This window comes from Rhinoderma darwinii, unplaced genomic scaffold (assembly GCF_050947455.1).
Source record: "Rhinoderma darwinii isolate aRhiDar2 unplaced genomic scaffold, aRhiDar2.hap1 Scaffold_820, whole genome shotgun sequence".
Classification (NCBI taxonomy): Eukaryota; Metazoa; Chordata; class Amphibia; order Anura; family Rhinodermatidae; genus Rhinoderma; species Rhinoderma darwinii.
Window position 1 is genome coordinate 18,812 of NW_027464387.1, and position 24,981 is coordinate 43,792.

Sequence of the window (24,981 nt, forward strand, 5' to 3'; positions counted from 1 at the left end):
GGACAGCATGACTATGTACGGCTCTGTGTATGGACAGTATGACTATGTACGGCTCTGTGTATGGACAGTATGACTATGTACGGCTCCGTGTATGGACAGTATGACTATGTACGGCTCCGTGTATGGACAGTATGACTATGTACGGCTCCGTGTATGGACAGTATGACTATGTACGGCTCCGTGTATGGACAGTATGACTATTTACGGCTCCGTGTATGGACAGTATGACTATTTATGGCTCCGTGTATGGACAGTATGACTATGTATGGCTCCGTGTATGGACAGTATGACTATGTATGGCTCCGTGTATGGACAGTATGACTATGTATGGCTCCGTGTATGGACAGTAGGACTATGTATGGCTCCGTGTATGGACAGTAGGACTATGTATGGCTCCGTGTATGGACAGTAGGACTATGTATGGCTCGGTGTATGGACAGTATGACCATGTACGGCTCTGTGTATGGACAGTATGACTATGTACGGCTCTGTGTATGGACAGTATGACTATGTATGGCTCTGTGTATGGACAGTATGACTATGTATGGCTCTGTGTATGGACAGTATGACTATGTATGGCTCCGTGTATGGACAGTATGACTATGTATGGCTCCATGTATGGACAGTATGACTATGTATGGCTCCATGTATGGACAGTATGACTATGTATGTCTCCATGTATGGAAAGTATAACTATGTATGGCTCGATGTATGGACAGTAGGACTATGTATGGCTCCATGTATGGACAGTAGGACTATGTATTGACAGTATGGCTCCATGTAAGGACAGTATGACTATGTATGGCTCCATGTATGGACAGTATGACTATGAATGGCTCTATGTATGGACAGGATGACTATGAATGGTACCTGTGGCAGCTCGGACAGTAGCAAGGCAGGCTTGGCAGGAACTTGGCAGCAGGTGGACGTCAGGCGTGGAGAAGCAGGACAGGCATGGTATACAGCACAGCACGAATGCAGCATGGCACTAGATCACGATACAAGTATAGGATACAGGAAAACTGGGAGCAGGAACCACTAGGGGGCCATATGAATGGCTCTATGTATGGACAGTATGACTATGTATGGCTCTATGTATGGACAGTATGACTATGAATGGCTCTATGTATGGACAGGATGACTATGAATGGCTCTATGTATGTACAGTATGACTATGAATGGCTCTATGTATGGACAGTATGACAATGAATGGCTCCATGTATGGATAGTATGACTATGTATGGCTCTATGTATGGACAGTATGACTATGTATGGCTCGATGTATGGACAGTATGACTATGTATGGCTCTATTTATGGACAGTAGGACTATGAATGGCTCTATGTATGGACGGTATGACTATGAATGGCTCTATGTATGGACGGTATGACTATGTATGGCTCTATGTATGGACAGTATGACTATGTATGGCTCTATGTATGGACGGTATGACTATGAATGGCTCTATGTATGGACGGTATGACTATGTATGGCTCTATGTATGGACAGTATGACTATGTATGGCTCTATGTATGGACGGTATGACTATGAATGGCTCTATGTATGGACGGTATGACTATGTATGGCTCTATATATGGACAGTATGACAATGTATGGCTCTATGTATTGACGGTATGACTATGAATGGCTCTATGTATGGACGGTATGACTATGTATGGCTCTATGTATGGACAGTATGACTATGTATGGCTCTATGTATGGACAGTATGACTATGTATGGCTCTATGTATGGACGGCATAACTATGTATGGCTCTATGTATGGACAGTATGACTATGAATTGCTCTATGTATGGACAGTATGACTATGTATGGCTCTATGTATAACCAGTATGACTATGAATGGCTCCATGTATGGACGGTATGACTATGAATGGCTCTATGTATGGACAGTATGACTATGAATGGCTCTATGTATGGACGGTATGACTATGTATGGCTCTATGTATGGACAGTATGACTATGAATGGCTCTATGTATGGACAGTATGACTATGAATGGCTCTATGTATGGACAGTATGACTATGTATGGCTCTATGTATGGACAGTATGACTATGAATGGCTCTATGTATGGACAGTATGACTATGAATGGCTCTATGTATGGACAGTATGACTATGAATGGCTCTATGTATGGACAGTATGACTATGAATGGATCTATGTATGGACAGTATGACTATGTATGGATCTATGTATGGACAGTATGACTATGTATGGATCTATGTATGGACAGTATGACTATGAATGGCTCTATGTATGGACAGTATGACTATGAATGGCTCTATGTATGGACAGTATGACTATGAATGGATCTATGTATGGACAGTATGACTTTATGTGGGGACAGTGTAGTTCTATGTGGGCATAATATGACTCTATATGGTATGTGAGGACAGTATGGCTGTGTGGGTTAGTCTGACTATGTGGGGACAGTATGGCTGTGTGGGTTAGTCTGACTATGTGGGGACAGTATGGCTGTGTGGGTTAGTCTGACTATGTGGGGACAGTATGGCTGTGTGGGTTAGTCTGACTATGTGGGGACAGTATGGCTGTGTGGGTTAGTCTGACTATGTGGGGACAGTATGGCTCAATGGGCATAGTATAGCACGCTGGGCATTGTAGTATACGCTATACTGGAACTGTATGGCACTATGGCAGCGTTATCATAGTCTTATATACGGATAGGCATCGCTCGTGCAGTGCTAATGTCAGAAGTTGCTGCGGCAGTCTGCGCTGTCACTCTTGACTCTCTGGTAGTTTACATTTCCATCCAGGTATTGATGACATGATGTGGATTATCATGATGATTTCCTGCTCCTGGTTGTGATCATTATTCATATGAGATCAGGTGTGTGGACATTTCCCCGCAGAATTTCCCTGCTCTGCTAATGAGCCGCAAGTCAGAGTGAAGGTGTCAGGGGACGTGGCCTGAGTGTGACCGGCACTGCGCTCCCGCTGTCACCATAATAATCCCTCACCTGACTTCTGCGGCTCAGAGACATGGACGCCATGAAGTGACGCAGGAGAACGCGCAGTAAACGTCCAGCTTCTGGGGTCACTAGTCTAATCCTGCGCTGTTAAAAAAGTCATACAATATGACACCGCACCCTCTGCATTAACACATTAAAGGGGGACCCTCTGCATTAACACATTAAAGGGACACTCATCAACATGGGTTCCTCACATTTAAAAGAGCTACTCATTCCCAGTGTGTGTATTTTGCTTTTCATGCACTTGGAGATGAGCAATATCACATATCTCCCCATATAACCCATCCACTCACTGTGACATCATCAGCTCTCCCCAGATAACCTCACCCACTCGTTGTGACATCATCTGTCCTTTCCAGATAACCTCACCCACTTGTTGTGACATCATCAACCCTCGCAAGATAACCTCATCGACTTGTTGTGACCTCATCTGTCCTCTCCAGGTAACCCCATCTACTTGTTGTGACAACAAAACCCTCCCCAGATAACCTCACCCACCCACTCACCCGCTCACTCTCCGTGCTCTTTGCTCAGTCTACACTCTTGCCTTGGTTGTTGTCTGCCGCTTATCTAAGATCGTGGAAACAACAGACCTGTCACAGAGCCATTCACCCACCGTCAATAATGAGGTAGCATTCATCTTTACCACAGGCTGTAAAACGAGGTGCTGCTTTTTCACCAACCTGACATCTAGTGGCCAATGAGAAAACTGCAACATTTCATTATTTATTTTAAATGGAAAGATAAAGAATAAAAATTGATTCAAAGTTCTTTGTTTGTTTTTTTAAAAAAAAGGAAAATGTAAAATGGCGCTCTCTGATGATCGTGTCCCTTTAAAAGAAAATCCTAAAATAAAGTACCCAGAAATCTCAGCTCCTGGGTCGTCCTCTTACACTGATGACGCTGGGTGACAACCACTGACAACCGCCACTCCAGTGCCCATAGTGGTAATTACCCAGCACCACAGACCCTCATAGTTTTTCCCTAACGCTGCATGATGTTTTGTTCTCACCCTTCATACAGTCAGAGGGTCTGTGCAGCATGGAGAGGCAGTCTACTGTACAGCAGAGAGAACTTCCTGTGACCACTTTATTGCCCACAGTTACATGTACTCAGATGGTGGTCACCCAGACTGAAGGCCAGATGGTTTCTAGGCAACCTGAACTCCCACACCCTCCAGAGTGAGGTCTGTTATAACAATCTTACTACATATCCGGCGTTACTGTCCAATAACCCAAAAATGATGACATTAAGGGAAGTCTTCTCACTCCATGCAGCCCCCTCCCCCACCAGGGGATTATCTGTAAATAAAGACAATGAGAACGGAAGCGAAGAGTCTAATAAATGAAGGATTTATGGGAGATCAGTCCCGGGAGGGGTTTCCCATGATCCTTTGCTTTGTCCTGTATATAATAATGCTGGCTACTATTATATCATGGGGGGCTGCATTGTTCTCCGGGAAGGCTGCTTGTGTTGTATGATACATATGGGTTCGTGGTAGAGTGTTAGCTCCGTGCTCACCCCCGGACCCCCCCCCCCCTCTCGGTCCTTGGCTTCTACCTGTTGAGGAGTTGTATTTCTGACTGTCCAGGTTGGGGGTGTTTGTTGCTCTTGCGCCGGGTGCGCAGCTGTTCGTTTAATCGGTTGCGGATCTCGCTTTGGTCCGACTTGCGCAGGGTAAAGTGTCGCTCCACCACGGCCATCACTCGCCTCTTCACGTTCAGCGGGATTCCCTGCCTGCCTCTCAAGCCGTCTAGATTCACTCTGTTCACCCAACCCTTGTAGATGTCAAACGGGACCAGGGCCCGGAACACAAGGGCCGCAAACCGCCCCGGCTTCCCTGCGCTCCGGGCCAGGAGGCCCCACTCATTCTCTGCGCTCAGAGGCTGCATGGAGATGTTAGGGAGTCGCTCCCCTATCCTGCAGGATTCATATTGGGGGAGCTCATAGTATCCGGCCTCTGGGGACAGGCTCAGCTCTGACTCCTCTTCCTCCTCGTCCTCCTCCTCACGTTTGATGGTGGTGGTGGGTAACATGTCGTCCTCGTCATGGGGGGGATTCTCGTACATCCAGGACACCTGCTCTCTGTCCCGGTCTGTGAGGGCTTCCAGGGTGTAGCTGTATCCGCACTGCAGGCTGCTCTCCGGGGAGGCCCGGCTGGACTCCGTAGAGTGTCTGTCCTCGTGGGGTCGACTCCAAACCGGACAGGAATTCTGCACCAAGATGGCGGATGGTTGAGCTGGAGGGCGGCGGCCACCGGGGGAACACAGCGTGGCTACCATTTCCTTCAGCTCCTTCATCTCTTGGGCCATCTGGTCCATGGCTGATCTCATTAGGTCCCGTTCACGCTGAGCCTGTGCCGTGCTCCTGCGGAACCTCTTGAGCTCCCGGAGCATCTCCTGATGCAGCCGACTGGGCCTTTTGCTCTGGGATCAAAGGGAAAAGACAAAATGGTTGATAACAGAGAGTATAGACAACAGAATCTATGACACCCTGTACGTGATTATGCGGTGGATCCACATGAACTGTGACCCTCCCCCACCTCGACGCTGCTGGTGCATGCTGGGAGTGTACCTGTGTCTGTGTGCTCTGCTCCTTCTTGGTAAATGCCTCGGGTTCGTAGTTCTCCTCTTCCACCTCAATTTTTATCGGTTCTACTGACTGTATTAATTCCTGCAGCGGTGGCGGCGGCGGCGGGCGCTCTTCATCCGGGGACTCCCTGTTCGCCTCTGTATCCCACCGGAGGCGCAGCTGAAAAGAAAAATCTGTCACGGCTCGTTCTGAAGTAAATTATACAACACACATAAAAGATCAGTGACAACACGAGTTCGACAGACGCCGCCGTAACAGCGCACAATGCTCAACTGCATCATGGGAACAACACACTACATGTCCTACAATGCACTGCAGCAAAGCACAAAACTACTACTGCCCCAGCGGCTATCACACTGAGTAGAACCTCTCCTCCGAACGGCTGCATCCGATCACCTGGTTATTAGTTACTAGATCTGGTGATCTCCTCCCCACAGCAGCAGCTGTAGAACGAGACGCTTCTCTATCAGGGATGTCGCCTGCAGCGCTGCCATCTCATCATCTACTAGATCTGGTGATCTCCTCCCCGCAGCAGCAGCTGTAGAACGAGACGCTTCTCTATCAGGGATGTCGCCTGCAGCGCTGCCATCTCATCATCTACCAGATCTGGTGATCTCCTCCCCGCAGCAGCAGCTGTAGAACGAGACGCTTCTCTATCAGGGATGTCGCCTGCAGCGCTGCCATCTCATCATCTACTAGATCTGGTGATCTCCTCCCCGCAGCAGCAGCTGTAGAACGAGACGCTTCTCTATCAGGGATGTCGCCTGCAGCGCTGCCATCTCATCATTTACTAGATCTGGTGATAACCTCCCCGCAGCAGCAGCTGTAGAACGAGACGCTTCTCTATCAGGGATGTCGCCTGCAGCGCTGCCATCTCATCATTTACTAGATCTGGTGATCTCCTCCCCGCAGCAGCAGCTGTAGAACGAGACGCTTCTCTATCAGGGATCTCGCCTGCAGCACTGCCATCTCATCATTTACTAGATCTGGTGATCTCCTCCCCGCAGCAGCAGCTGTAGAACGAGACGCTTCTCTATCAGGGATGTCACCTGCAGCGCTGCCATCTCATCATCTACTAGATCTGGTGATCTCCTCCCCGCAGCAGCAGCTGTAGAACGAGACGCTTCTCTATCAGGGATGTCGCCTGCAGCGCTGCCATCTCATCATCTACTAGATCTGGTGATCTCCTCCCCGCAGCAGCAGCTGTAGAACGAGACGCTTCTCTATCAGGGATGTCGCCTGCAGCACTGCCATCTCATCATTTACTAGATCTGGTGATAACCTCCCCGCAGCAGCAGCTGTAGAACGAGACGCTTCTCTATCAGGGATGTCGCCTGCAGCGCTGCCATCTCATCATCTACTAGATCTGGTGATCTCCTCCCCGCAGCAGCAGCTGTAGAACGAGACGCTTCTCGTTCAGGGATGTCGCCTGCAGCGCTGCCATCTCATCATCTACCAGATCTGGTGATAAACTCCCCGCAGCAGCAGCTGTAGAACGAGACGCTTCTCTATCAGGGATGTCGCCTGCAGCGCTGCCATCTCATCATCTACTAGATCTGGTGATCTCCTCCCCGCAGCAGCAGCTGTAGAACGAGACGCTTCTCTATCAGGGATGTCGCCTGCAGCGTTGCCATCTCATCATTTACTAGATCTGGTGATAACCTCCCCGCAGCAGCAGCTGTAGAACGAGACGCTTCTCTATCAGGGATGTCGCCTGCAGCGCTGCCATCTCATCATCTACTAGATCTGGTGATCTCCTCCCCGCAGCAGCAGCTGTAGAATGAGATGCTTCTCTATCAGGGATGTCGCCTGCAGCGCTGCCATCTCATCATTTACTAGATCTGGTGATAACCTCCCCGCAGCAGCAGCTGTAGAACGAGACGCTTCTCTATCAGGGATGTCACCTGCAGCGCTGCCATCTCATCATCTACTAGATCTGGTGATCTCCTCCCCGCAGCAGCAGCTGTAGAACGAGACGCTTCTCTATCAGGGATGTCACCTGCAGCGCTGCCATCTCATCATCTACTAGATCTGGTGATAACCTCCCCGCAGCAGCAGCTGTAGAACGAGACGCTTCTCTATCAGGGATGACGCCTGCAGCGCTGCCATCTCATCATCAACCAGATCTGGTGATAACCTCCCCGCAGCAGCAGCTGTAGAACGAGACGCTTCTCTATCAGGGATGTCGCCTGCAGCGCTGCCATCTCATCATTTACCAGATCTGGTGATCTCCTCCCCGCAGCAGCAGAACGAGACGCTTGTCTATCAGGGATGTCGCCTGCAGCGCTGCCATCTCATCATCTACTAGATCTGGTGATCTCCTCCCCGCAGCAGCAGCTGTAGAACGAGACGCTTCTCTATCAGGGATGTCGCCTGCAGCGCTGCCATCTCATCATCTACCAGATCTGGTGATAACCTCCCCGCAGCAGCAGCTGTAGAACGAGACGCTTCTCTATCAGGGATGTCGCCTGCAGCGCTTGCCATCTCATCATTTACTAGATCTGGTGATCTCCTCCCCGCAGCAGCAGCTGTAGAACGAGACGCTTCTCTATCAGGGATGTCGCCTGCAGCGCTGCCATCTCATCATCTACCAGATCTGGTGATCTCCTCCCCGCAGCAGCAGCTGTAGAACGAGACGCTTCTCTATCAGGGATGTCGCCTGCAGCGCTGCCATCTCATCATCTACTAGATCTGGTGATCTCCTCCCCGCAGCAGCAGCTGTAGAACGAGACGCTTCTCTATCAGGGATGTCGCCTGCAGCGCTGCCATCTCATCATCTACTAGATCTGGTGATAACCTCCCCGCAGCAGCAGCTGTAGAACGAGACGCTTCTCTATCAGGGATGTCGCCTGCAGCGCTGCCATCTCATCATCTACTAGATCTGGTGATCTCCTCCCCGCAGCAGCAGCTGTAGAACGAGACGCTTCTCTATCAGGGATGTCACCTGCAGCGCTGCCATCTCATCCTCTACTGGATCTGGTGATAACCTCCCCGCAAAAGCTGTAGAACGAGACGCTTCTCTATAAGGGTTGTCGCCTGCAGCGCTGCCACCTCATCATTTACTAGCTCTGGTGATAATCTCCCCGCAGCAGCAGCTGTAGAACGAGACGCTTCTCTATCAGGGATGTCGCCTGCAGCGCTGCCATCTGGTGGTCACAGAGACTACTGCAGCATTTCACCAATGAGCCTCTTCAGATAGAAAAGATCACGAGCTTCTAATATAATATAATTACCGGTGTAATATTCCGCTGCTTCTCGCTGATTAAGGCCTCATCCACACGAACGTGTTTTTGCGTCCACAATTTATCTGCAAAAAATGTGGCTGACCCATTCATTTCATGCTCGGTTTCCACGGTCCGTGCATTGTCCGGGCTCATTTAAATCAATGTGTTCACGGTTCATGAATTGCGCATGGCCCGAGGATGACACTCCGCGGCCGTCCGTGCCGTTATCACGGACCGTGCACATGGCTACGCTCGTGTGTATGAGGCGTTAGTGTTTATATCCTGGTGCGATAGGGAGCCGTCCGTAATGGCGTCAGGTGACGGCTGCGGCCTGTGGTCGTGTTACGTTCACGATATAATGTTCTGCGGCAGTCACATGATGTCATTAAGGACGACGCGTCATCACTCTGGTCACAGACGCTGAGTGACAACCACTAATGGCGGCCATTACTGTATCTATTGGGGCATCTCCCACCTTTCCACACCCCGACTAGCCTGACAGTTTTTATTATGTAGTAACATCCCCCTCTAGTCTCCCCCCCCTCGTACTGCTCGGCCTGTGGAAGTGTCAGTCCTCACTGCACTTCTGGCATTCTATTCATGAACGAGGAAGCTCAGGATGAACATATGTAAGTCATGTGAGATGACGGTTTCCCCACAGCTGGTAATTACCTCCCTGGTGGATTCGGAGGTGGGGTGCGCGGACATCTCTTCTGCAGGAGGCTCTTCAACCTTCAGAATCCCCTCCACAAAGCTCTGGCTCTGCTTCCATCTGGGGTAGTTGAGCTCCCAGCCGGTCCTCAGGTTTTCCCCCGTGTGTTTCTGTAGGTGGCGCTGGAGAGATTTCTTCCGTATGAACCTGTCCCAGCAGTAGGGGCACTCGTAGGGCCGCTCCCCCGTGTGTCTCCTCACGTGCGCCACCAGGTCCGTCTTCCGGCTGAAGCTCTTGGTGCAGCAGGAGCAGTGGAAGGGCTTGTGTCCGGCGTGACTCCACAGGTGGGTGGTGAGGGTGGAGTTCTGCCGGAAGCTCCTCCCACACTGGTTACAGGTGTAGGGCCGATCCTCGGTGTGCGTCCGGCGGTGGGCGTTCAGATGCTGCTTCTTAGCAAAGGTCTTGGAGCAGATGTTACAGCGGTGCGGACGGTCCTGGCAGTTGCCCATCTGGTGGGTTAAGAAGTCGATGAGGCGGCTCCAGCTCTCGCCGCACTGAGCACACGTGTGGGGTTTCTCTTCACCGTCCGGGTCGGGGTTCTCCCAGGGTGCGGCGGCTTCGCTCTCACAAGGATTCTTGGCGCGGCAGTCACTGGGGCCGGGAGCTGGGGGTCTACCTGCACCGTGTGACGGCTGAAGACCATTATAAGCAGAGGTCCTGGGCGGAGAGCGGTCCTGGGCGGAGCTGTGACTCGTGTTATGACTTGGAGGAGTCGCCGCTGTCTGATCCGTGGTTTTGGCGCTTGATTTTGATCGTTTTCGCTCTTCTGTCCCCTGTCCGGAGATTCTTTTTACTAATCTTAAGGACCTTCTTGTCACCACGCCCCCTGCTGGGCTGAAGCTCGGACCTCCCTCTTGTGCGAATGCTCTTTGGCGCTCTTTACCCCACAGACCCTCGCGGCTGCCTGCAGCGCCCCCGTTCACCATCCTGTCACCTGCAGAAGAGAGAAAACACACAATGAAACGTCCGAATCCTGAACGTCTTCTCACCAGTAACTTCTACATATGAGGAAATCGTTACCGACCCTGAGTTATAGCTTATACTCAAGTCACATCCAGAGCTGCAGTCACAATTCTGCTGTTGCATCATGTCTTATACATCGGTCACATCCAAAGCTGCAGTCACACTCCTGTTGTTACATCAGGTCGTATTCTCTAATCACATCCAGAGCAGCAGTCACATTTTGGATGTTATATCAGGTCTTATTCTCCGCTGCTCTGGATGTGATTAGTCACATTTTTGCGGTTATATCATGTCTTGTACTTCAGTCACATCCAAAGCTGCATCCATAATTCTGCTGATAAATCAGGTTTTCCAGTCATATCCAGAGCTGCAGTCAATATTCTAATGTTACATGCTGTCCCATTCTCCAGGCACATCCAGAGCTGCACTCACAATGGTGAATGCAGATGTGGAGGTGACTAGAGTCTGATATATCATGGGACTTGATGTGAAGATAATGCGCACCCTTCCCCCACGTTACGAGAGCTTTTTCATACATATCAATTTAATTTATAAAGTGTCTGATAACCAAAGATTAATACAGACCTGCAGCGTCAACGCAAGGATCCTCCCCCCTCTCAATCTTCACCACAATCTCCGGGGGCGAAATCGTAAGTCCTGTGCAAATAGGAAAAGATAAATAGGAATTCACAGTATGACATCACTGCTATCACAGCTCTATCACAGTATGACATCACTAAACCCCAAACTACAACATCACAGCTCTGTCAATCACAGCATGATATTATTGTGCCCCAAACTATGACATCACTGCTCTATTACAGTATGACATCACTACACTCCAAACTACAACATCACAGCTCTGTCAATCACAGTATGACATCCCTAAACCCCAATGTATGACATCACTGCTCTGCCTATCACAGTATGACATCACTACACTCCAAACTACAACATCACAGCTCTGTCAATCACAGTATGACATCCCTAAACCCCAATGTATGACATCACTGCTCTGCCTATCACAGTATGACATCACTACACTCCAAACTACAACATCACAGCTCTGTCAATCACAAGATAGTACCACACCCTGTGATAAGTTCCACCCCCCTGTAGATAGTAACACTCCCCTGTAGATAGTACCACTCCCCCTGTAGATAGTACCACTCCCCCTGTAGATAGTACCACTCCCCCTGTAGATAGTACCACTCCCCCTGTAGATAGTACCACTCCCCCTGTAGATAGTACCACTCCCCCTGTAGATAGTATGACTCCCCTGTAGATAGTATGACTCCCCTGTAGATAGTATGACTCCCTCTGTAGATAGTACCATTCCCCCTGTAGATAGCACCACTCCCCTGTAGATAGTACCACTCAACCTGTAGATAGTACCACTCCCCCTGTAGATAGTACCACAACCCTGTAGATAGTACCACTCCCCTGTAGATAGCACCACTTCCCTGTAGATAGCACCACTCCCCTGTAGATAGTACCACTTCCCTGTAGATAGCACCACTTCCCTGTAGATAGCACCACTCCCCTGTAGATAGTACCACTCTTCCTGTAGATAATACCACTTCCCCTGTAGATAGCACCACTTCCCCTGTAGATAGCACCACTCCCCTGTAGATAGCACCACTCCCCTGTAGATAGCACCACTCCCCTGTAGATAGCACCACTCCCCTGTAGATAGCACCACTCCCCTGTAGATAGCACCACTCCCCTGTAGATAGCACCACTCCCCTGTAGATAGCACCACTCCCCTGTAGATAGCACCACTCCCCTGTAGATAGCACCACTCCCCTGTAGATAACACCACTCCCCTGTAGATAGCACCACTCCCCTGTAGATAGCACCACTCCCCTGTAGATAGCACCACTCCCCTGTAGATAGCACCACTCCCCTGTAGATAGCACCACTCCCCTGTAGATAGCACCACTCCCCTGTAGATAGCACCACTCCCCTGTAGATAGCACCACTCCCCTGTAGATAGCACCACTCCCCTGTAGATAGCACCACTCCCCTGTAGATAGCACCACTCCCCTGTAGATAGCACCACTCCCCTGTAGATAGCACCACTCCCCTGTAGATAGCACCACTCCCCTGTAGATAGCACCACTCCCCTGTAGATAGCACCACTCCCCTGTAGATAGCACCACTCCCCTGTAGATAGCACCACTCCCCTGTAGATAGCACCACTCCCCTGTAGATAGCACCACTCCCCTGTAGATAGCACCACTCCCGTGTAGATAGTATGACTCCCCTGTAGATAGTATGACTCCCCTGTAGATAGTATGACTCCCTCTGTAGATAGTACCATTCCCCCTGTAGATAGCACCACTCCCCTGTAGATAGTACCACTCCCCTGTAGATAGTACCACTCCCCTGTAGATAGTACCACTCCTCTGTAGATAGTACCACTCAACCTGTAGATAGTACCACTCAACCTGTAGATAGTACCACAACCCTGTAGATAGTACCACAACCCTGTAGATAGTACCACTCCCCTGTAGATAGTACCACTCCCCTGTAGATAGTACCACTCAACCTGTAGATAGTACCATTCAATCTGTAGATAGTACCACTCCCCCTGTAGATAGTACCACAACCCTGTAGATAGTACCACAACCCTGTAGATAGTACCACTCCCCTGTAGATAGCACCACTCCCCTGTAGATAGCACCACTCCCCTGTAGATAGCACCACTCCCCTGTAGATAGCACCACTCCCCTGTAGATAGCACCACTCCCCTGTAGATAGCACCACTCCCCTGTAGATAGTATGACTCCCTCTGTAGATAGTACCATTCCCCCTGTAGATAGCACCACTCCCCTGTAGATAGTACCACTCCTCTGTAGATAGTACCACTCAACCTGTAGATAGTACCACTCCCCCTGTAGATAGTACCACAACCCTGTAGATAGTACCCCTCCCCTGTAGATAGAACCACTCCCCTGCAGATAGTACCACTCCCCTGCAGATAGCACCACTCCCCCTGTAGATAGTACCACTTCCATGTAGATAGTACCACTCCCCCTGTAGATAGTACCACTCCCCCTGTAGATAGTACCACTCCCCCTGTAGATAGTACCCCTCCCCTGTAGATAGAACCACTCCCCTGCAGATAGTACCACTCCCCTGTAGATAGCACCACTCCCCCTGTAGATAGTACCACTTCCATGTAGATAGTACCACTCCCCCTGTAGATAGTACCACTCCCCCTGTAGATAGTACCACTTCCATGTAGGTAGTACCACTCCCCTGTAGATAGCACCACTCTCCTGTAGATAGCACCACTCCGCTGTATATAGTACCACTCCCTCTGTAGATAGTACCACTCCCCAGTAGATAGTACCAATCCCCCTGTAGATAGTACCACTCCCCTGTAGATAGTACCACTCTCCTGTAGATAGCACCACTCCCCTGTAGATAGTACCACTCCCTCTGTAGATAGTACCACTCCCCTGTAGATAGCACCCCTCCCCTGTAGATAGCACCCCTCCCCTGTAGATAGCACCCCTCCCCTGTAGATAGCACCCCTCCCCTGTAGATAGCACCCCTCCCCTGTAGATAGCACCCCTCCCCTGTAGATAGCACCCCTCCCCTGTAGATAGCACCCCTCCCCTGTAGATAGCCCCACTCCCCTGTACATAGCACCACTCCCCTGTACATAGCACCACTCCCCTGTAGAAAGTACCACGCCCCTGTAGATAGTACCACGCCCCTGTAGATAGTACCACTCCCCTGTAGATAGTACCACTCCCCTGTAGATAGTACCACTCCCCTGTAGATAGCATCACTCCCCTGTAGATAGCACCACTCCCATGTAGATAGTACCACTCCCCTGTAGATCGCACTACTCCCCTGTAGATAGAAACCACTCCCCTGTAGATAGTATGACTCCCTCTGTAGATAGTACCATTCCCCCTGTAGATGGCACCACTCCCCTGTAGATAGTACCACTCCCCCTGTAGATAGTACCACTCCCCCTGTAGATAGTACCACTCCCCCTGTAGATAGTACCACTCCCCCTGTAGATAGTACCACTCCTCCTGTAGATAGTACCACTCCCCCTGTAGATAGTACCACTTCCCTGTAGATAGTACCACTTCCATGTAGATAGTACCACTTCCATGTAGATAGTACCACTTCCATGTAGATAGTACCACTTCCATGTAGATAGTACCACTTCCATGTAGATCAGGGGTCTCAAGCACGCGGCCCGAGGGCCGCATGCGGCCCCTGGGGCTGTCATCTGCGACCCGCGGGACACAGAGCCGTTAGTATTGGCTCTGCTCCGAGACTCTGGAATTCCCTGACATCGCTGTCCACATATGAAACAGCGATGTCTGGGGCTTCCCCAGAGCCGGAGTCCCGAGCAGAGCGCTGGTGTCGGCTCTGCTCCGGGACTCTGTGGAATTCCCTGACATCGCTGTCCACATATGAACAGCGATATCTGGGGCTTCCCCAGAGCCGGAGTCCCGGGCAGAGTGCTAGTACAGGCTCTGCTCCGGGACTCTGTGGAATTCCCTGACATCGCTGCCCATATGTGGACAGTGTGTCAGGGTCTTCCCCAGAGCGGAGTCCCGGGCAGAGCGCTAGTATAGGCTCTGCTCCGGGACGCTGCGGAATTCCCTGACATATCTGGCCATATATGGACAGTGTGTCAGGGTCTTCCCCAGAGCGGAGTCCCGGGCAGAGCGCTAGTATCGGCTCTGCTCCGGGACTCTGTGGAATTCCCTGACATCGCTGCCCATATATGAACAGCGATGTCTGGGGCTTCCCCAGAGCAGGAGTCCCGGGCAAAGCGCTAGTACAGGCTCTGCTCCGAGACTCTGTGGAATTCCCTGACATCGCTGCCCATATATGGACAGTGTGTCAGGGTCTTGCCCTAAGCGGAGCAGAGTGCTGGTGTCGGCTCTGCTCCTGGACTCTGTGGAATTCCCTGACATCGCTGTCCACATATGAACAGCGATGTCTGGGGCTTCCCCAGAGCCGGAGTCCCGAGCAGAGCGCTATTATCGGCTCTGCTCCGGGACTCTGGGGAAGCCTCTGACATCGCTGTCCATACATCGACAATGATGTCAGGGGCTTCCCCAGAGCAGGAGTCCCAGTGATGTCAGGAGCACAGCTGGAGTCCCAGGAAGAGCCTACTAGCGCTCTGCCTGGGACTCCAGCTCTGGGGTTGCCCCTGACATCTCTGTCCATATATGGACAGTGATGTCAGGAGCAGAGCTAGAATCCCAGGCAGAGTGCCAGAAGCGGCTCTGCTCCGGGACTCCAGCTCTGGGCAAGCCCATGACATCACTGTGGCAGCATCTACAGAGGGAACTGTGGCAGCCTCTACGGAGGGCACTGTGGCAGCCTCTACGGAGGGCACTGTGGCAGCCTCTACGGAGGGCACTGTGGCAGCCTCTACGGAGGGCACTGTGGCAGCCTCTACAGAGGGCACTGTGGCAGCCTCTACAGAGGGCACTGTGGCAGCCTCTACAGAGGGCCTTGTGGCAGCCTCTACAGAGGACACTGTGGCAGCCTCTACAGAGGGCACTGTGGCATTATTTACAAGTGGGTGTGTGGCAGTATCTGAAGAGGACACTGGCATTATCTAGGGATGTGTTGCATTATCTACAGAGGGCACTGTGGCCTTATCTACAGAGGGCACTGTGGCCTTATCTACAGAGGGCACTGTGGCCTTATCTACAGAGGGCACTGTGGCCTTATCTACAGAGGGCACTGTGGCCTTATCTACAGAGGGCACTGTGGCCTTATCTACAGAGGGCACTGTGGCCTTATCTACAGAGGGCACTGTGGCCTTATCTAGGGGTGTGTTGCATTATCTACAGAGGGCACTGCGGCAGCATCCACAGAGGGAACTATCTAAAAAGGGGCTGCCCAATCTTGACATGTGTGCTAACTGAGCCGCCGGACTGCATTTAGCGACACTTAAACTGAAAAGCTGGATTGTTGAAATAAGCACGAGGAGAAATATCTCAAATTTTAAACCTAGCGGTATTATTATAGTAATGTAGTATTATTATTCTAGTAATGTAGTGTTATAGTAGTTCAAATAACTAATTGATTAACAATAATTTTGTATTGTATCAAATTTGAAAGTAATGCCGCCCGTCAACTTCCCATTTTTTCTATATGCGGCCCACTTACCCGGCCGAGTTTGAGACCCCTGATGTAGATAGTACCACTCCCCTGTAGATATCACCACTCCCCTGTAGATATCACCACTCCCCTGTAGATATCACCACTCCCCTGTAGATAGTATCACTCCCCCTGTAGATAGTACCACTCCCCTGTAGATAGCACCACTCCCCCTGAGATAGTACCACTCCCCCTGTAGATAGCACCACTCCCCTGTAGATAGCACCACCTGCAGTTCTTACTACTGATTAGAGACCTGCCGGTCACATGACCTCATCTCTGCAGTTCTTACCACTGATTAGAGACCTGCCGGTCACATGACCTCATCTCTGCAGTTCTTACTACTGATTAGAGACCTGCCGGTCACATGACCTCATCTCTGCAGTTCTTACTACTGATTAGAGACCTGCCGGTCACATGATCTCATCTCTGCAGTTCTTACTACTGATTACAGACCTGCCGGTCACATGATCTCATCTCTGCAGTTCTCACCACTGATTAGAGACCTGCCGGTCACATGACCTCATCTCTGCAGTTCTTACTACTGATTAGAGACCTGCCGGTCACATGACCTCATCTCTGCAGTTCTTACCACTGATTAGAGACCTGCCGGTCACATGATCTCATCTCTGCAGTTCTTACTACTGATTAGAGACCTGCCGGTCACATGATCTCATCTCTGCAGTTCTTACTACTGATTAGAGACCTGCCGGTCACATGACCTCATCTCTGCAGTTCTTACCACTGATTAGAGACCTGCCGGTCACATGACCTCATCTCTGCAGTTCTCACTACTGATTAGAGACCTGCCGGTCACATGACCTCATCTCTGCAGTTCTCACTACTGATTAGAGACCTGCTGGTCACATGATCTCATCTCTGCAGTTCTTACCACTGATTAGAGACCTGCCGGTCACATGACCTCATCTCTGCAGTTCTCACCACTGATTAGAGACCTGCCGGTCACATGATCTCATCTCTGCAGTTCTTACTACTGATTAGAGACCTGCCGGTCACATGACCTCATCTCTGCAGTTCTTACTACTGATTAGAGACCTGCCGGTCACATGATCTCATCTCTGCAGTTCTTACTACTGATTAGATACCTGCCGGTCACATGACCTCATCTCTGCAGTTCTTACTACTGATTAGAGACCTGCCGGTCACATGATCTCATCTCTGCAGTTCTTACTACTGATTAGAGACCTGCCGGTCACATGACCTCATCTCTGCAGTTCTCACTACTGATTACACACCTGCCGGTCACATGATCTCATCTCTGTAGTTCTTACCACTGATTAGAGACCTGCCGGTCACATGATCTCATCTCTGCAGTTCTTACCACTGATTAGAGACCTGCCGGTCACATGACCTCATCTCTGCAGTTCTTACTACTGATTACACACCTGCCGGTCACATGACCTCATCTCTGCAGTTCTTACCACTGATTAGAGACCTGCCGGTCACATGATCTCATCTCTGCAGTTCTTACTACTGATTACAGACCTGCCGGTCACATGACCTCATCTCTGCAGTTCTTACCACTGATTAGAGACCTGCCGGTCACATGATCTCATCTCTGTAGTTCTTACTACTGATTAGAAACCTGCCGGTCACATGACCTCATCTCTGCAGTTCTTACCACTGATTAGAGACCTGCCGGTCACATGACCTCATCTCTGCAGTTCTTACTACTGATTACAGACCTGCCGGTCACATGATCTCATCTCTGCAGTTCTTACCACTGATTAGAGACCTGCCGGTCACATGATCTCATCTCTGCAGTTCTTACCACTGATTACACACCTGCCGGTCACATGATCTCATCTCTGCAGTTCTTACTACTGATTAGAGACCTGCCGGTCACATGACCTCATCTCTGCAGTTCTCACTACTGATTACACACCTGCCGGTCACATGACCTCATCTCTGCAGTTCTTACCACTGATTAGAGACCTGCCGGTCACATGACCTCATCTCTGCAGTTCTTACCACTGATTAGAGACCTGCGGTCACATGATCTCATCTCTGCAGTTCTTACCACTGATTATAGACCTGCCGGTCACATGATCTCATCTCTGCAGTTCTTACTACTGATTAGATACCTGCCGGTCACATGATCTCATCTCTGCAGTTCTTACTACTGATTACAGACCTGCCGGTCACATGACCTCATCTCTGCAGTTCTTACTACTGATTAGAGACCTGCCGGTCACATGACCTCATCTCTGCAGTTCTCACTACTGATTAGAGGCCTGCTGGTCACATGATCTCATCTCTGCAGTTCTTACTACTGATTAGAGACCTGCCGGTCACATGATCTCATCTCTGCAGTTCTCACTACTGATTAGAGACCTGCCGGTCACATGACCTCATCTCTGCAGTTCTTACCACTGATAAGAGACCTGCCGGTCACATGATCTCATCTCTGCAGTTCTCACTACTCATTAGAGACCTGCCGGTCACATGACCTCATCTCTGCAGTTCTTACTACTGATTAGAGACCTGCCGGTCACATGACCTCATCTCTGCAGTTCTTACCACTGATAAGAGACCTGCCGGTCACATGACCTCATCTCTGCAGTTCTTACTACTGATTAGAGACCTGCCGGTCCCATGATCTCATCTCTGCAGTTCTTACCACTGATTAGAGACCTGCCGGTCACATGACCTCATCTAGTATGCTATCAATATAACCCCAAACATCACTGCCCCCCAAATTATGGCATCACAGCTCTACCACAGTATGACATCACTACATCCCAAACAATGAAATCTTAATTCTATCACTGAATGACATCACTTCAGCTCCTGAACTAGAATAATACAGCTCTATCATAGTGAGATTACTGCACACCAAACTATGACATCACACCAATGTCTCCCATAGTGTGACAGTACTAAAACCCAAACTATGACATCACACCAATGTCTACCATAGTGTGACAGTACTAAAACCCAAACTATGACATCACACCAATGTCTCCCATAGTGTGACAGTACTAAAACCCAAACTATCCCATTACATTGACATAACTGCCACCCAAACTATGTAGGGATGCACGATGCATTGAAACTTCGATACTGTTTCGATACTGTTAATTCATGTATTTCGATACTAAGCTGTTCGGCCGTAGTATAGTCTTACATGAATACAGGAGAGCGGGGTTGCGGCGGTGTGATACAGCCATTGCCCTGCTCCTGAGAAGCGCGCGCGGTCAGGATGATGTGATGCGGCCGGTAATGAAGACAGAACATGGCGGGCGCAGTGCAGTGTCTTCAGTGCCGGCCGCATGACCTCATGCTGACCGCGCGCGCACTTCTTGTTGGGAGCGGGGGAATGACTGTATTACACAGCCGCAGCCCCGCTATAACGGCGGAGATCAGAGAAACCTCTCATCTCCGCCGCTATTCCCCTGAATGCTGCAATCAAAGCTAAAAAAATCAATAAAGCCATGGTAAATAAAAAACAAAAACACATTTTTTACAATAAACATTAGAATAAGTCTCGATACATAAAATCTTCACATATTCAGAGTCGTCGCGACCGTAATTACACATTTATAGCGTCATTCGTGTTCACGCGGTTATAAAATATAAAACTTCTTTCTTTCACTTATTAATGTGCGGCACGAGGTGCGGCGATGATGATGATGAATTGTGAACCTCCATGTGCCGCACATTAATAGTAATTAAGCCCATCATGCACCTCACACATTAAAGGACGAGTGTTGCGAAAAAAATTTTTTATATATCAATTTGCTTTTAGTGTTTTATTAAAAAAAAAAAATTTTTATTTGTGTGTTTGTGTTTTACTTTTTTTTATTTTGTAACTTTTTCTTGTCTATGGGGGCTGCCATTTTTTTTTCCATCTCTGTATGGCCCCATGCACACGACCGTAAAACACCTCAGTTTTCGCGGACCGCAACTGCGGTCTGCAAAAACGGAGCCATTCACTTTCATTGAACACTGACACCTTTCCGTAGCACTACAGAAGGGTGTCCGTGCCGTGGAAATGTTCCGGGAATTATGGAACATGTCCGTTCTTTCGCATTTTGCGGGCCGTGCTCCCATAATTTGTATGGGAGCATGGCCCGAAAATGCGGCTGTCAGTCAGCGGCCGGCCTTGCCCGCAATCGCGGGCCGTGAGTGCGGGCACGGTCGTGTGCATGGGGCCTAAGTGTAGATTAACGACAAATACAGACATGGAATACGGCACATACATCCCCATAGAGAATGCGAACGGGGCCCGTTCCATCCACTATGCTGTACGCCGTCTGTGTGGGAACGGCGCATGCGCCGCTCCCACAGTCCAAATGGAAGGTCTTCGGCCGAGTGACGTCCGGCGCCATTTTCTTGTGGACCGGAAGTCACGGCCGGACAGTAAGATTACTACTTCCGGTCGCGGCTTCCGGACTTGTGCACTTGGAGCGGAGGGAGCAGACGGAGCGGACGGACCGGAGGGAGCCGCGGCGGCAGGAGCAGGTAAGTTAGGTCATGTGTATGTACGTGTTTTAGTGTGTGATTACTACTGTATGTAAACCTACTACACTGTGTGTTAGCTCAAAAAATGGCGACACACAGTGTAGGAGGTTTGAATATTCAATCCCCTCGTTTCTCCCGGCACTAGCCAGGATAAAGGAGGGGGGGATTCTGAGAGCTCACTAGAGCGAGTGTGTATTCTCAAATTTTGCAGCATAAAGCAATGAGGTTGCTTTACCACATGCCAATGCTGCAATTTTGGGAATTGCTCCATCTAGTGACCAGCGCTGGGAAATATTATAAATTAGAATCTAATTTATAATATTTCCTGACTCGTGAAAAAATTAAAAAAATTAGAATAATGTTTAATCATTTATACACTAACTGATTAACTACAAAAAAAATTTTTTTTTTCTAGCGACACATTCCCTTTAACCCAATGTTGTCCAATATGACTGAGAAACACGATGGAATTACAATTAATGTGCGGCACCTGGAGGTTCAAAATTCATCATCATCATCATCATCACCGCACCTCGCGCCTCACATCAGAAAACGGAAGAACTTTTTCTGTTTTATTATTGTTCGCACAGTATTGTTTTGGTATCGAGTATCGAAATATTACACAAAGTATCGGTATCGAAGTCCAAATTCTGGTATCGTGACATCCCTAAAACTATGATATCACAGCTCTATCACATTATGACATCACAGCTCTATCACATTATGACATCACAGCTCTGTCCATCAAATTATGAAATCACAGCTCTGTCCATCACATTATGACATCACATATTACCGCTTCCTTACCCAGAGACGTCAGGTTGAGATAATTGTCGGTCATCACCTCCCTGTACAGATTCTTCTGCTGAGCGCGGAGCCCTCTCCACTCCTCCTCCGAAAAACGAACCGCGACGTCATCAAAGGTCAATGTGCCCTGAGCCACACACAAAGGCGTAAGAAATACAAGGGGACGTGGGTGTATAATTATCTAGGGGGGCAGTGTGTGACTACAGTCAGTATAATAGATATGGGGGTCTCTATCACTATTTGGGGGTCAGTATAATAGATATGGGGGTCTCTATCACTATTTGGGGGTCAGTATAATAGATATGGGGGTCTCTATCACTATTTGGGGGTCAGTATAATAGATATGGGGTCTCTATCACTATTTGGGGGTCAGTATAATAGATGTGGGGGTCTCTATCACTATTTGGGGGTCAGTATAATAGATATGGGGGCCTCTATCACTATTTGGGGGTCAGTATAATAGATATGGGGTCTCTATCACTATTTGGGGGTCAGTATAATAGATATGGGGTCTCTATCACTATTTGGGGGTCAGTATAATAGATATGGGGGCCTCTATCACTATTTGGGGGTCAGTATAATAGATATGGCGTCTCTATCACTATTTGGGGGTCAGTATAATAGATATGGGGGTCTCTATCACTATTTGGGGGTCAGTATAATAGATATGGGGGTCTCTATCACTATTTGGGGGTCAGTATAATAGATATGGGGGTCTCTATCACTATTTGGGGGTCAGTATAATAGATATGGGGTCTTGGGGTCTCTATCACTATTTGGGGGTCAGTATAATAGATATGGGGTCTCTATCACTATTTGGGGGTCAGTATAATAGATATGGGGGTCTCTATCACTATTTGGGGGTCAGTATAATAGATATGGGGGTCTCTATCACTATTTGGGGGTCAGTATAATAGATATGGGGGTCTCTATCACTATTTGGGGTCAGTATAATAGATATGGGGGTCTATCACTATTTGGGAGTCAGTATAATAGATATGGGGGTCTCTATCACTATTTGGGGGTCAGTATAATAGATATGGGGGTCTCTATCACAACTTGGGGTCAGTATAATAGATATGGGGGTCTCTATCACTATTTGGGGGTCAGTATAATAGATATGGGGGTCTCTATCACAACTTGGGGTCAGTATAATAGATATGGGGGTCTCTATCACTATTTGGGGGTCAGTATAATAGATATGGGGGTCTCTATCACTATTTGGGGTCAGTATAATATATATGGGGGTCTCTATCACTATTTGGAGGTCAGTATAATAGATATGGGGGTCTCTATCACTATTTGGGGTCAGTATAATAGATATGGGGGTCTATCACTATTTGGGAGTCAGTATAATAGATATGGGGGTCTCTATCACTATTTGGGGGTCAGTATAATAGATATGGGGGTCTCTATCACAACTTGGGGTCAGTATAATAGATATGGGGGTCTCTATCACTATTTGGGGGTCAGTATAATAGATATGGGTCTCTATCACTATTTGGGGGTCAGTATAATAGATATGGGGGTCTCTATCACTATTTGGGGGTCAGTATAATAGATATGGGGGTCTCTATCACAACTTGGGGTCAGTATAATAGATATGGGGGTCTCTATCACTATTTGGGGGTCAGTATAATAGATATGGGGTCTCTATCACTATTTTGGGGTCAGTATAATAGATATGGGGGTCTCTATCACTATTTGGGGGTCAGTATAATAGATATGGGGGTCTCTATCACTATTTGGGGGTCAGTATAATAGATATGGGGTCTCTATCACTATTTTGGGGACAGTATAATAGATATGAGGGTCTCTATCACTATTTGGGGTCAGTATAATAGATATGGGGGTCTCTATCACTATTTGGGGGTCAGTATAATAGATATGGGGGTCTCTATCACTATTTGGGGGTCAGTATAATAGATATGGGGTCTCTATCACTATTTGGGGGTCAGTATAATAGATATGGGGGTCTCTATCACTATTTGGGGGTCAGTATAATAGATATGGGGTCTCTATCACTATTTGGGGGTCAGTATAATAGATGTGGGGGTCTCTATCACTATTTGGGGGTCAGTATAATAGATATGGGGGCCTCTATCACTATTTGGGGGTCAGTATAATAGATATGGGGTCTCTATCACTATTTGGGGGTCAGTATAATAGATATGGGGTCTCTATCACTATTTGGGGGTCAGTATAATAGATATGGGGGCCTCTATCACTATTTGGGGGTCAGTATAATAGATATGGCGTCTCTATCACTATTTGGGGGTCAGTATAATAGATATGGGGGTCTCTATCACTATTTGGGGGTCAGTATAATAGATATGGGGGTCTCTATCACTATTTGGGGGTCAGTATAATAGATATGGGGGTCTCTATCACTATTTGGGGGTCAGTATAATAGATATGGGGTCTTGGGGTCTCTATCACTATTTGGGGGTCAGTATAATAGATATGGGGTCTCTATCACTATTTGGGGGTCAGTATAATAGATATGGGGGTCTCTATCACTATTTGGGGGTCAGTATAATAGATATGGGGGTCTCTATCACTATTTGGGGTCAGTATAATAGATATGGGGGTCTATCACTATTTGGGAGTCAGTATAATAGATATGGGGGTCTCTATCACTATTTGGGGGTCAGTATAATAGATATGGGTGTCTCTATCACAACTTGGGGTCAGTATAATAGATATGGGGGTCTCTATCACTATTTGGGGGTCAGTATAATAGATATGGGGGTCTCTATCACAACTTGGGGTCAGTATAATAGATATGGGGGTCTCTATCACTATTTGGGGGTCAGTATAATAGATATGGGGGTCTCTATCACTATTTGGGGTCAGTATAATATATATGGGGGTCTCTATCACTATTTGGAGGTCAGTATAATAGATATGGGGGTCTCTATCACTATTTGGGGTCAGTATAATAGATATGGGGGTCTATCACTATTTGGGAGTCAGTATAATAGATATGGGGGTCTCTATCACTATTTGGGGGTCAGTATAATAGATATGGGG

The 24,981-nt window shown here is 48.7% G+C and overlaps 1 protein-coding gene across 1 annotated transcript; it reads right to left on the bottom strand.

Annotated features, from left to right (window-relative positions):
- Nucleotides 1-3,777: 3,777 nt before the first annotated feature.
- On the bottom strand, nucleotides 3,778-22,093 carry LOC142731536 (uncharacterized). The gene is made up of 5 exons (XM_075849440.1): nucleotides 21,949-22,093; nucleotides 11,086-11,157; nucleotides 9,498-10,471; nucleotides 5,584-5,760; nucleotides 3,778-5,435 (listed from the first exon to the last, which is right to left on the bottom strand). Exons 1-5 carry the CDS (start codon nucleotides 21,980-21,982, stop codon nucleotides 4,566-4,568), a joined length of 2,127 nt encoding a protein of 708 aa, XP_075705555.1. The 5' UTR covers nucleotides 21,983-22,093; the 3' UTR covers nucleotides 3,778-4,565.
- Nucleotides 22,094-24,981: the final 2,888 nt, after the last annotated feature.

Coding starts and splice junctions, on each gene's coding strand:
- LOC142731536 (XM_075849440.1), bottom strand. CDS start 21,982: ATGACCGACAATTATCTCAACCTGACGTCTCTGG. Junction 10,472..11,085: donor TCCTTGCGTTGACGCTGCAG/GTCTGTATTAAT, acceptor TCTCTTCTGCAG/GTGACAGGATGGTGAACGGG. Junction 5,436..5,583: donor AGCAGAGCACACAGACACAG/GTACACTCCCAG, acceptor CTTTGATCCCAG/AGCAAAAGGCCCAGTCGGCT.